A 12,954-nucleotide genomic window follows, 5' to 3' on the forward strand; every position below is an offset into this window, starting at 1 on the left:
TTGTGTTTCAGGACTGTGATCTCTGAATCCCCAGCTGATGGTGAGACTTCTCAGTTCTTGGCGAAGCAAGACATACTGTGGAAAGGCTTCCTTAACATGCTCACTGTGGCCAAGTTTGTCAGCAAGGGATATCTGGTTTCAGGATCTGCTGAAAATCTCAAAGCGGTATGATACTACCCAATAATAATGTTTATTGTATCAAAAGATCTACCATTGTCATCAGTTGAGCTGACAAAGATATTACATTTTTTTTCTTTCTTGCGTCTGTGTCTTGTGTAGGATCTACCTGATACCATACAGATTGGAGGACGAATCCTGCCTGAAACAGTGTGGGACTATGTTGCCAAACTTAAGACCTCTGTTACGAAGGCAAGCAGCAGATTTAGCTTTTTTTTCCATCTTGTACATTTATATTGGAAATTAGCAATATTTTATATTTTCTCTTTTTCTTTTATTTTTTGGGCTTTATTAGGAGTTATGTGTGATCCGGTTTCACCCTGCAACAGAGGAGGAAGAGGTGGCCTATGTCTCCCTGTTTTCCTATTTTAGCAGCAGAGGTCGTTTTGGTGTGGTTGCAAATGGCAGCCGTTCCATCAAGGATGTATACCTTGTCCCGCTCAGTGCAAAGGAATCCATCCCATCCATACTGCAACCTCTTGAAGGACCAGGTATGATAATTGTTTGACTACCGCTTATAGTCTTTTATGATAAATGTACGCAGTATTGGACTTTGGCAAGCGCCTATGTCAGCACTCCCAAGGCCCAGGAATAACAACTAATATTCAGGCAGCCATATCTTGCCAAGTGAATCTTTCTCCTGTTAAGGAGGTTTATGTGGTCAGAATGTGGGAGAAAGACGTCTACTGAAAAAATCTCAGTAAATCATCATTGCTCACTTCGATCTTTTTCTGATAAATTAACCCATTTTCTTCAATAAAATGTCAAAGTTTGGTTATTGTGCCAATGTTATTAGCATTTTACGAAAAGACAACAAAAATATGAAGGAAAGCGTCATATGTGATATCATTTATTTACAAACAGCTGTATAATATGGGCATATTATATTCCGTTTTTACTCCATGAAACTATTTTTAGCTGACAATACACTTTACCAGAAAACTGGTAAACTGTATTGTCAGAGTGGGCTATTGTCAGTAATTTAGACTTGTTCTAATGATTTATTTTCTTTAATTCACAGGGCTTGAAAAAAACAGGCCCAATCTCCTTCTGGGTCTGGCAGTCATCCAGAAGGCAAAACGTCCAGGAAACTTGCCTCAAGAAATTGAAGAGAAAAGACCCAAAGTTCATTTGTCCAAAGACCCTATGTGGATCCCGAAGCCCCCAGTTCTCTATGGCTCTGACAAACTGGAGATATTCCAACCGTACGACCCAGAGACTCCTGCTAGCACCACCCCTCCTGGCTCACCACCTTGCCCTGGGTCACCATCAGACTCTTCCTCTTCAGGTTCAATTACCATACCGTCTCGTTTGACTTCCATTAGAACAAACCCTCCTGTTTCTACCTCAGCTGCTGTTGCTGCCATTAAGCCCACCTCTGATAGGATCTCTGACAAAAATCCCAAGACAGCATCTAGCAATAACACACCACTGCAGACTATCTTGAAGAGTTTGTTTGGCAACAAGCAAACTGACTCTGTGGTCTCTTCTGATGGAAGTTCTACAACAGCAGTTAGTGATAAGAAGGTCCCAGTGTTTTCTCAGGTGTCAGGATCAATGGTGGATCCCATTGTACAACAGTATGGACAGAAATCAAAAGTGAAAAACATAGAACAAGAAGAAGAAGAAAATGACTTTGACCGACCATATGACCCAGAAGAAGAGTATGATCCAGCAATAGGATATGGAGTGGTTGCTCCTCAGAGCGCGAAACAAATTAAGGCAGATGGCCCTGCAGCATCAGGCTCTGTAGACGATGATGTGGCCTATGATCCAGAGGACGACACTATCTTTGCAGATATTCAAAGTGATATTGTTGTGACAAAGCCCCCTGTTCCAACTCAAACAGCAGACTCTCCATCATGCCCAATCCCAGTTTCCACCCAGACTGCAATGCCAGCTCCCACCAAGACTATAACGCCAGGTCCCACCCCAACTCCAGCGCAAACCTCTACTCCAGCTGAAGCAACGCAGAACATTCCTGCAGGCACTGTGGTTGTCTCAGCTGCAACACTAACTGAACAACAGCGATTGCTTGAGGAGCTCAATAAGCAGATCGAGGAGCAAAAACGCCAATTGAAGGAGCAGGAGGAGGCACTACGTCAACAGAGAGAGGCAGTGGGTATGTTTATGGCTCACTTTTCTGTTTCTGATTCACTGATGTCTCCCCCACAAAAATCTTTGCCTCCCAGTCAACTGTCAGAATCAACGGACAAGACCAGCAACCTTACAGAGAATGTAGACAATTCAAATGTAGATTCACAGACTGTTAAGCTAGAAGATAAAGCTGCCATCCCTAGATTAGAGAATGATACCGATTCTGTTGCAGAGCAAGATGAAACACAGGACAATCTTAAGGAAAGTGACAAGTATTCCTCTGCTGGAGAGATTGCAGATTCTGATGTAGCTTATGATCCTGAGGACGAATCACTTTTTAATGAAATTCAAGATGATGTATTTCAAGGAGGCAGTAAGTCTCGTGATTCATCTTTGTCTAGAACAGGGCATAGTGCCAGCCGCAAGGGCACTCAGAATTCACACCATAGCAGAAAGCGAAGGCTATCACCAAAGAAGCGGACACACCGTGAAAGGGACAGCCATAGAAGTCCTTCAAGAAGATCCCAGCAGCGTTCTCCTTCACATTCCCGGAGACGTAGAGAAAGGGATAGACACAGAAGAAGTGAAAGGGACAGGTCAAGGCATAGAGCTAGAGATCAGTCTGAGCGCCAAGGTCGCCACCGTAAAGAGCATTCCACACGCCGTCATTCTCATGGCCATAGAAGATCCCCATCAGCTCCTAGAAAAAAAGATTCTGGGTCCCTTTCACCGAAACAGCACAGAGGACTTTCCCCTCAAGTCCTTGAGAAATCAAAACCTTTAAATGTTTTGTGTAATGTTCCAGACTCTTCAGACTCTGTTGTTGGACAAATTGTAGACAGTAACACATCATTTACGTCGATTACTATTAAAAATGACCCGGATGGACTTCAGCTTAAAAGTAATCTTGTTGAGAGTGTTGATAAAGGCTGTTCTCCCTGTTCACATGAACTTCCTCACAATATGAAGCTTGAGACTTCAGAACCACTAAAATCTCAGGAGCCTGAGAAAACTGTAGTCAGCCATGACAGTGCTGGCAGTGCTTCTTCTACTCAGGTGGATAAACCGTCTCAACAGGAAACTCTGTTTACAAGCAAATTTGAAAATACAATTCCTCTAAGAGAACTTGATCCGCCAATTCGAGATTCTCCTCAGAGCCCTGATCCAGAGCCACAGTTTGTGAAACCTAGCAGCGTAGAAAAGATTGACTCTGTTAAGACTGAGGAAATCAGAGATCCTGAGACACATACCAGTGTCTCAATGCCACTGATAAAAGTTGAAAATAATTTTCTGCCTATTGGTGGTCAAGCAACAGTGTCCACTACACTGTGGCCTATTGCTGGAGGTCCAGTATCAAACCTTAGAAATATGGATTTTAGATCTCTAAATCTGCAGGTCCCAGTTGTCAAAGATAAAGGTATGACAGAGGCAGACAAGCAGATAGAAGGAGGAGGTCCAGGTTTGAAGCATCCAGTAATACAAGGTCAAGGAGGGGGGCATTCCAAGCCAGCTGCAGGTTTTCAAGGCTCAGGCCCTGAAATAAACCCAGTGACAAATTGTCCAGAACCTGGTACGAGTGGTCTAGGGATTAGGGATGCAGGATCAGATATCAAAGAACTTGGACAAAGGGGACCACAGATAGATCTTAGGGAAACTGGAATAAGATTCCCAGGGTCTGACATGAGAGTCCCAGGCATGCAAGGCATAAGTCCCAACATTTGGGGTGTTGGATCAAACACACAAGACCTATCTAGTATACAAGGGATGATCACAAATGTCAAATGTCCAGGCCCTGATATGAGACATAGTGTATCACAAATAAGAGGACAAGTACCTGTACCAACAGTTACAGATTTAGATATGGGAGGATCAGGCCTACAGAATGAGAGGAGAGATCCAGTCATGAAGAGACCTTCCCCATATAGATCTGGGCCTGAAATAAGGGGCATAAGGGAGCCTTTATCAGCTATGTATCATCCAATTCCAGAAAACCCAGATAGCAGGCCAGATGTAATGGCAATAGGAAGAGATCAGTCTTTTGGGGGTCTACAGATAGAGGGTAGGGCTCAAGATATAGAAAGAGGTAGAGGCGATAAAGATAGAGGTGAAAGTCCACATGCTGGAGCTGTAAGATCTGCTATGATAGGTAGAGGTGTTAGAGATCAAAGTCCAGGTTTAAGGAGACCAGGTCCATCTTTTAGGGGCTCAGGAATAGTTCAGAGGCAATTAAGGCATGATGGCAGTCCAATTTTAGAGGAAAGGGGCCTTTTGAAAATGGGTTTTCAGGCACATGGAAGAGATGCAGACTTGAGCAGGGTGGGTGGTGGTAGAGAAAGGAGTTTAGATCCAAATGCAGCTACAGGTTCAGAGGGTAGACTTTTAAGAGCAGATATACCATCCCCAGCAATGACAGATGAGAGGTGGGGCTTACAAAGAGGGCAAGATGTACCCATGAGAGGACCAGGGCCAAACATTAATTATGAAGGTGGCGGGTCTAACATGTCCTGCATCGGACAAGACGGTAGTGGGCCTAAAGAACAGTTCAATGAGTTACAGCCCAATATTAGGGCTGAAAGGGGGGTGCATGGCCCTGAGGTGAGACAATCAGAATTAAGAAGACCAGATATGGCAGAGAGTGGTTATATAGGGCCTGGTCAGGATGTAGGTAGTACGAGTGGCTCAGATAAAAGGGGTATTGGCATGCCAAACATTACAAATCCAGATTGGAGAGGCCCAGGACTAGGTGTTGCTGGTCCTGATATGAGGGGTCAAAATAAAAGCATCGGCCCACATATGAGGGGTCAAAATTGGAGTGACCCGGGATTAGACATAAGAGATGATTGGAAAGGGCCAGATAGGAGAAGATCAGATCAAGTCAGGGGACAGCCATTTATACAAGATGAATGGGGAGTCCATCGGCCTGATAGGAGAAGTCCAAACATGGAGAGCCAGGGGCCTGGCAGACGGGGTGCTGAAGATGTAGACAGACCAGGGTCTGAAATGAGTGGTTTAAACATGAAAGACCTTAGGCATGACAGGAGAGGACCGGGAGGTCCAGACTTCATGGGACCAGAGCCTGAAAGGACTGGTCCAACTATTGACAATCTAGGACCTGGCATGCGAGGACCAGGGGTTCCAGACTTTTTAGAACCAGGACTTGAAGGGAGGGGTCTAGCTATGGACAGTCTGGGTCCTAACAGGAGAGGGCCTGGGGGTCCATATTTCAGAGGACCAGGACCTGAGAGGAAAGGTCCAGCTATGGAGGGTCATGGACCTGGCATAAGAGGACCAGGTCCAGATTTCAAGAGAGGTCCTGATGTAGTTGGTTTGGGGTCTGACAGAAGAGGACTAGGAGATAAAGATGTCTGGGGAACAGGGCCTGAAAGGAGAGGTCCAGCAATGGAGGGTCCTATGACTGACAGGGGAGGACCTGGAGGTCCAAATTTCAGTGAACCAGGGCCTGAAAGCAGAGGTTTATCTATGGAGGGTCCAGGGCTTGCTGGGAGAGGACCTGTAGGCCCAGATTTCAGAGGACCAGGACCTGAAAGGAGAGGTCCAGCCATGGAGCATTGTGGGCCTGGTGGGAGAGGACCTGGAGGTCCAGATTTCAGAGGACTTAAACCTGAGAGAAGAGGTCCAACTATGGAGGTTCCTGGGCCAGACAGAAGAGAACACGAAGGTCCAGATTTCAGGGAACCAGGACCTGAAAGAAGAGGTCCAGCCATGGAGCATTGTGGGCCTGGTGGGAGAGGACCTGGAGGTCCAGATTTCAGAGGACTTAAACCTGAGAGGAGAGGTCCAACTATGGAGGTTCCTGGGCCAGACAGTAGAGAACACGAAGGTCCAGATTTCAGGGAACCAGGGCATGAAAGGAGAGGTCCAGTTATGGATGGCCCTGGGCCTGACAGGAGAGGACCTGGAGGTCCAGATTTCAGAGGACCAGGGCCTGAAAGGATGCATTCATCTATGGAGCATCCTGAAAGGGGAGGTCTGGCTATGGATGCTCCAGGACCTGACAGGAGAGGACCTGGAGGCCCAGATTTCAGGGGACCGCGGCCTGAGAGGAGAAGTTTATCTATGGAGCATCCTGAAAGGCGAGGTTCAGCTATGGAGGGTCCTGGGCCTGATAGGAGAGGACCTGGAGGCCCGGATTTCAGGGGACCAGGACCTGAGAGGAGAAGTTTATCTATGGAGCGTCCTGAAAGGAGACGTCCAGCTATGGAGGGTCCTGTGCCTGAAAGGAGAGGACCTGGTGATTTAGATTTCAGGGGACCAGGGCCTGAAAGGAGAGGTCCAGCTATGGAGGACCCTGGTCCTGAAAGGAGAGGTCCAGTTATGGAGGGTCCTGGGCCTGATAGGAGAGGATCTGGAGGTCCAGATATCAGGGGACCTGGGCCTGAAAGCCAAGGCTTATTTATGGAGGGTCCTTGGCCTGACAATAGAGGACCTGGAGGTCCAGATTTTAGAGGATCAGGGCCTGAGAGGAGAAATGTATCTATGGGGTGTCCTGAAAGGAGAGGTCCAGCTATGGAGGCTCCAGGATCTGACAGAAGAGGATCAGGAGGTCCGGACTTCAGTGGGGCAGGTCCTGATGTGGACAGTCAAGAGCCTGATAGAAGAGGACCGAGAGGTCTAGAATTTCAGAGACCGGGGCCTGAAAGTAGAGGTCTAGCTATGGATGGTAGAGGGCATTATAGAGGAGGACCAGGAGGTCCAGATTTAAGTGGGCCTGGGTGTGAAAGGAGAGGTCCCTTTATGGAGGGTCAAGGTCCTGACAGAAGAGGACCAGAAAATCAAAACACTGGACCCGGTTCTGACAGGATAGGACCATATATGAGGGGTCCTGGGCCTGACTTCACAGGACTGGGGCCTGAAAGAAATGGTCCAGAAGGTCTGGGCCCTCACAATAGAGGACAGGAGGGACCACACTTTAGGGGTCCTGGGCCAGAAAGTGAACATCCAAATATTGAGGGCCCAGGGCCTGACAGGAGAGTTCCAGACATCTGGGGACCAAGGCCAGAAATACCAGGTCCCAATATGGAGAGTTCAGGACCCAACAGGAGAGTGCCAGGAGGTTCAGATATGAGAAGGCCAAATTTGGGCCCAAACAGAGAAGGCCCAGGGCCTGATAGGAGAGGTCTAGAAGGTCCAAATTTCAGAGGACCTATGTCAGAAAGAATACCTCCAGATGTGGCAGGCCCAGAGTTTGATAGGAGAGGTCCACACTTCAAAGGAGTGAGGCCTGAAAGAACTGATATGGAGGGTCCAGGGCCTGATAGGAAACGTCCAAGAGGTCCAGATTTTAGAGGACCAGGTTGTGAAAGTAGAGATCCAGACATTGAGGGCTCAGGGCCTGATAGACAAGAACCAGGAGGCTCGGGCTTCAGGGAGCCCGGGCCTGAAAGGATAGGTCCAGATATGGACGGCCCAGAACAAGATTGGAGAAGATCAGGTGGCCCAGACTTTAGAGGCCCAGGCTTTAGGCAGACATTTCCAAATACAGAAGGTTCAAGACATAGAAGAGATGGCTGGGGAGATGCTGACTTTAGTGGGTCAGAACCTATCCAAATGAACCCAGATCCAGAGGGCCAAGGACCTGATAGAATAGGTAGAAACTTGAGGGGTTCAAGGCGTATGAGGGGAAACAGAGGCCCAGGGCCAGATAGGCGCAGTCTAAATCGGGGAGACAGATGGAAAGGGCCAGACTTCAGGGGCTCTGGACCTGATAGAAGAGGCACAGACACACAGGAGCAGTGGTCAGATGGAAGAGGTCCTGATATCGAGTCTGTAGGAAATGGAAGAGAATGTTCAGATGGTGACTGGAAAAGACATGGCAGCAGGGGTCCAGGGCCCATCCGAGAAGATCCAGGTGACCAGGTTCAAGAACACAGTAGACATGGTCATCATAGGGAATGGAGAGGCCCTGAAAGTAGGGGACCAAGGGCCATACAGGAAAGATCAGATATGCAATTACCAGGGCATTTGAGAGGTCCAGGAGATGAGTGGAGTGGACCTGGTTTCAGGGGTCGGGGGCCTGTCCAGGATGACCCAGATATGGTATGCCCTGGCCCCATAAGGGAAAGACCTGGAAATGAATGGAGAGATTCTGATAGACCATTTTTCAGTGGGGAAAATGATCCAGGCAACAGGAGACACGGCCATGATAGAAGAGGTCCAGGAATGAGAGAACCAGGATCAGATATGAGAAGGGGTCCAGATATGGGGAATGACCGGAGGCAGGCTGATTTTAGAGGTAATATAAGAGGGCCAAACATGGAAGGACCAGGGGCTCATAGAGAAGCTCCAGACTTGATGAATTCATATACAAACAGGAGAGGATTTGAGATAGAAGGTCCTGATAGAAGAGGCCCAAGAGGTCCAGATTTAAGACGATCAGGGCCTGAACACAGAAATAATGAGGGCCCTGGGTTTGATAGAAGAGGTCCAGGCATGATTGGTTCAGGGTTAGACTCAAGGGGGTCTGAGCCAGCACTGAATGATGACATGCAAGGGTTAGATCTGAGGAGCCCAAGGTGTGATAGCAGAGGGTCAGACATGACAGCATCATCCCATTTCAATAGCCCTCATGAAGTTACCAGATTCCAGGGCCCGCGTGATCCACATTCTGCACCACACAATAGACCCCCAGGTCCAGCTCGTAACAGCAGAGAAAACTCATGCCCCCCTTTTGACAATAAACAAAATCAGCAAGCTGTAAAGCCCCAGAGACACAGAGCTGGCTTACTTCCCACTCCAACAGAAGGTCTCATACGCTTCCCAAATCGTATAATGAACAATCCTGACGTCTTCAGTCCGAAACGAAAACAAATAGGTCACCCAACAGACAGGGAGTGGAGTAGAGATAGACCAGTGAGTCGGGAAAGAGAACTGGTCAAAGAGCAAAGACAGGAGCAGGAAAAAAGTCCTGCTAGTAAAATTAGCAACCCTGTAGATGCAAGCACAAAGACTGGAAAAGGAAAAAAGGAAGTGGACAATAAAACTGATAAACAGGGTGCATGTGTAGAAACTAAAACCACTCAAAGCATGGAACAGTGATGGAAATAAAAGCAATATCAAGCGAAGTTTGACACGGGATAAAAAACATGACGTGTGCACCCTTCAGAACAGTAAGGCTGTTAGATTATAAAGGCTTAGTATCACAGAGATACTATAGCATAACACACATTGAATGTATTTTTCTTAAGGAGAGTGGTTGTCCATGTCTTACTGAGATTTCAACAAGACCTACAGGCAAAGCCAGTGTGAAAGATCAGACATTGTAGCTTGATATGGAAATGCTCAGAGGTATATTACATTCTAGTTTGTCTTGTATTCAAAGTAGATACGTTTATTTTTGTTATATGCCTAAATGCCTCTTAAATCTAATCCATCACTTGTAAATTTAACTTGATGTGCAATTTTAGTTGGAAATAGTCAGAAATGTTTTGTACAGAAAAGGTTCAGTTTTTTGTTTCTTTGTTTTTTAACATAGCCATAGTGTAAGTACAGTAGCCTTGGTCTGGCTGTTATGTTCTTCTGCTGATAAAAAAGGCTTGTTTCATTGACCTTTTAGAATCCAAGAAGTCAATAAAATGACATACACTTTTTTTTTTTTTACATTTGTATTCAGTCTGATTTTGTCATCATTATTTGGAATTGATTGAATGCTTAGTGAGTGGTGATCTGTTTCTTTAAAAAGCGAATTCCCTGTTATAGCACAGAGCCAGGGCTGTTCTGTTTGTGGTAATATATTATGGCTTATCTTTTTAAAGATACAATTAAAAAGTCATCATCTGTAGAGGTTGATGACATATTTTCCATTTTGCCAGAGAGACTGGTCTCTTCAGAAGCAACATCTAATAAAGGTTTAACAGTACAACTTGATTGTATCACTGCTTGGTGCAAGGAGAGAATATAGTTATACATGTGATTAATATGCCCAGTGATTGAAGATTATTGCAGATCTTCAAAGTAGAATTATCACCATGTACGGATACTGTATTAATAAGTCAATTAAAAACATTACTAAAGTAATAGTACAGTAAGGAAAACACTTACAAGCACAATGAACTTAAAGTCTCAAAAGTCAGCATGCAGAGAAAAAGTCCATGCCAGTGTTACTGTTGGATTGTTAACACTAAAGTATTCATGTGCACATATAATTTTATTGTTATGGTTGGTCAAGTTGGAGCTAATTTTTACCATATTTGGTAGGTTTGTATTTGGTAGGTAATTTATCAAAATTCCTAATATTTTATACAATTATATTTTGTATGTAAAATGTTATTCTGCATTTTAACTATAGCAGCTGTAGTTGTAAAAAATACAACTGTAGTAGCTATAGTTGTAAAAATACAAATTAGTAAATATGTAGAAATATGTATACTCTAGAACAACAGTATTTGAGTAAATGTACTTGTTACATTCAGTCACTGAATATTTTAACTTGAATGGTCATTGTAAGACACAAAAAAAGAAAATGTATTGTTATAAGAGACTTTATACCATTAGTGCTTTTGAGAAATGATGACCAGTCTGTTGAGTTTAACCGAAACGTGGTAATTCACACATAACAAACACTACCTTTTAATAAGTTTTCAGGTTTTTTGAGGGCTCTTGTTGTGACAAGCAAGTGGGGATAGACATTTTTAGCAAGAGAGAGGGAAGGAAGAAAAAGTACTTGGAAAAACATCTATGCTAATAAAGGATTTTGAATCTGTAGCAATATTATATCACCCTGCACAGCCACCTGCAAATCTCATGTTTTACCAGAGGGGGGCGACAGTCCTTCAGGCGTCACAGCATCCACCAGTGAGTTGACATTTATCTAGTTTTGGCAGGTGGTGGAGTGTAACAAGTACATTGACTTAAGTACTGTACTTGTAATTTTAAGATACTCTATAATATTATATGACTTAAAATTTCTACTCCATATGAGAGTAGAATATTATACTTTGGATTCCACTACATTAATCTGACAGCTGTAGTTACTGGTAACTTTAAGACACTATGAAATACAAAATGCACAAAATTAATCAAAAATTTATTTATTTTTTTTTCACATTGTGTCTTGAGTGGGGTCAACATTATGTTAGTACAAAGTATTTTGTTGAGGAGCACTTTTTGCAGATTATTTGTGCTCCTGTAAATAGTAGTCCAGTAGGCCTACTATTCAGAAGGTTCTGCAGTTTGTTGGGATACTTTCAAAGATAATTTTATGCATGATATCTCAGCTTCCCCAGCACTGATGATGAATAAATATAATCTGAGGCATTAACTGTGACGGTCACAGAGTGTAACAACATCCAGAAGTTGGACATCAACATCAGTTACCACTGGCGGCCATTCATCCATCAAGAGTTGGCATTCAAGTAAGTTGACTACTCAAGATGACTCATAGAGAGAGCTAAATAATAACTGCAGCCCACAGAGTTCAACTCTTATAAATTGGATGACTTATGAACTGATAATTGAAAATGTTTATTATTATCTAAAGTTTTTAAGAGGCAAGGTATTACCTAATGTTAGCATATGACAATTTATTTTCAGCTGTATTAAATTATTTGTGGTGGAGGAAGGGTCATATATTTTCCCTTGTGGGATACTTTGAGTCTAATATTTAGGGTGTTGTTCTTCCCACTATACATTCAGACAACACCACAAAATGGCAAACTTACTATATAGTGGGTAGTGAGTGAATCAGGACACAGCCTCAAGGAAAAGTATGCGTAGCTTTCATGGCAAAAAATCTGTAGCTTTTCGAGGAGGGTTAAGATAACCTCCTGAGACCCTGTGTCCTCATATGAGGACATCACATTTTGGGTTTACTTTACCTTACATTTCATTCTACTTAACTTAGACCTATTGTCCTCGTTTGTGAACACTTTTTTGTGCAATCTAGTAATAGTAGAAGCACAACACACAACTCCATATAAAAACAAGATGGCAGCCATCTTTGCCAAGTCAGTCTGCAGCCGGTCCAGATGCAAAAGTGGACAAGGTCCAAAATCTGATCAGTTTTTATGGTTGAAACGTGTTTATTTTACTGTTGACCTGTTTGGCGACATTAGAGCTTTATTATCATCTCATTTAAGGACACTGGGACTTAATTAGGCCTACTAAAGACAATGTTTCGTTTTTTATAGCCTACTTATTGGGTCCCACTGATTCCAATTTGCTAGGTATAATTAAAAATGCATACCAAACAATGGGTCTCAGGAGGATAAGAAATAAAAGTAAAAAAAAGTCCTACCCCAGCCACCCCCCTCCTCTGACAAGTAGAGTACAGTCCCTTATGTTTGACCTGTTAACAAGTGGCCACTTTGCAATAAACTCAGTTAGTGCCTTTTTTTTAAATTTTCTGCTGGCATTATAATTTTGTATCACATTTATATCATCAAAGAAGTTTCCTCAACACTGGTAATAAATTAAAATACTCCGAGGTTTCAGCTGTGATGGTCACAGAGTGTAACGACGTCCGCAGTTTGACACTATCGTCAGTTCCCACCGGCGGCCATTCATCGATCAACCGTTGGCATTGAAGTAAGTTGAATTATTAAAAATACGACCCATAGAGGGAGCTGAATAATAAATCCACTTAGTAAGAACCAAGCCCTTATATATTGGATGAGTTATGAACTGATAATTTTATATTAGCTACCATTTTAAAGGGTCGAGGTT

At 44.0% G+C, this 12,954-nt stretch overlaps 1 protein-coding gene across 1 annotated transcript in view; it reads left to right on the top strand.

The window, feature by feature from the left end:
- The window catches only part of LOC117258730 (uncharacterized), a 40,564-nt gene extending 31,094 nt beyond the window's left edge, over positions 1-9,470 (top strand). Inside the window, exons 14-17 of the mRNA XM_033629842.2 lie at positions 12-165; positions 280-369; positions 473-668; positions 1,199-9,470. Of these exons, the coding sequence (XP_033485733.2) occupies positions 12-165; positions 280-369; positions 473-668; positions 1,199-9,330 (8,572 nt within the window). The 3' untranslated portion in view covers positions 9,331-9,470. The remainder of the gene's footprint in view (positions 1-11; positions 166-279; positions 370-472; positions 669-1,198) is intronic.
- Positions 9,471-12,954: the final 3,484 nt, after the last annotated feature.

This window comes from Epinephelus lanceolatus, chromosome 8, assembly GCF_041903045.1.
Source record: "Epinephelus lanceolatus isolate andai-2023 chromosome 8, ASM4190304v1, whole genome shotgun sequence".
NCBI classification, from domain to species: Eukaryota; Metazoa; Chordata; class Actinopteri; order Perciformes; family Serranidae; genus Epinephelus; species Epinephelus lanceolatus.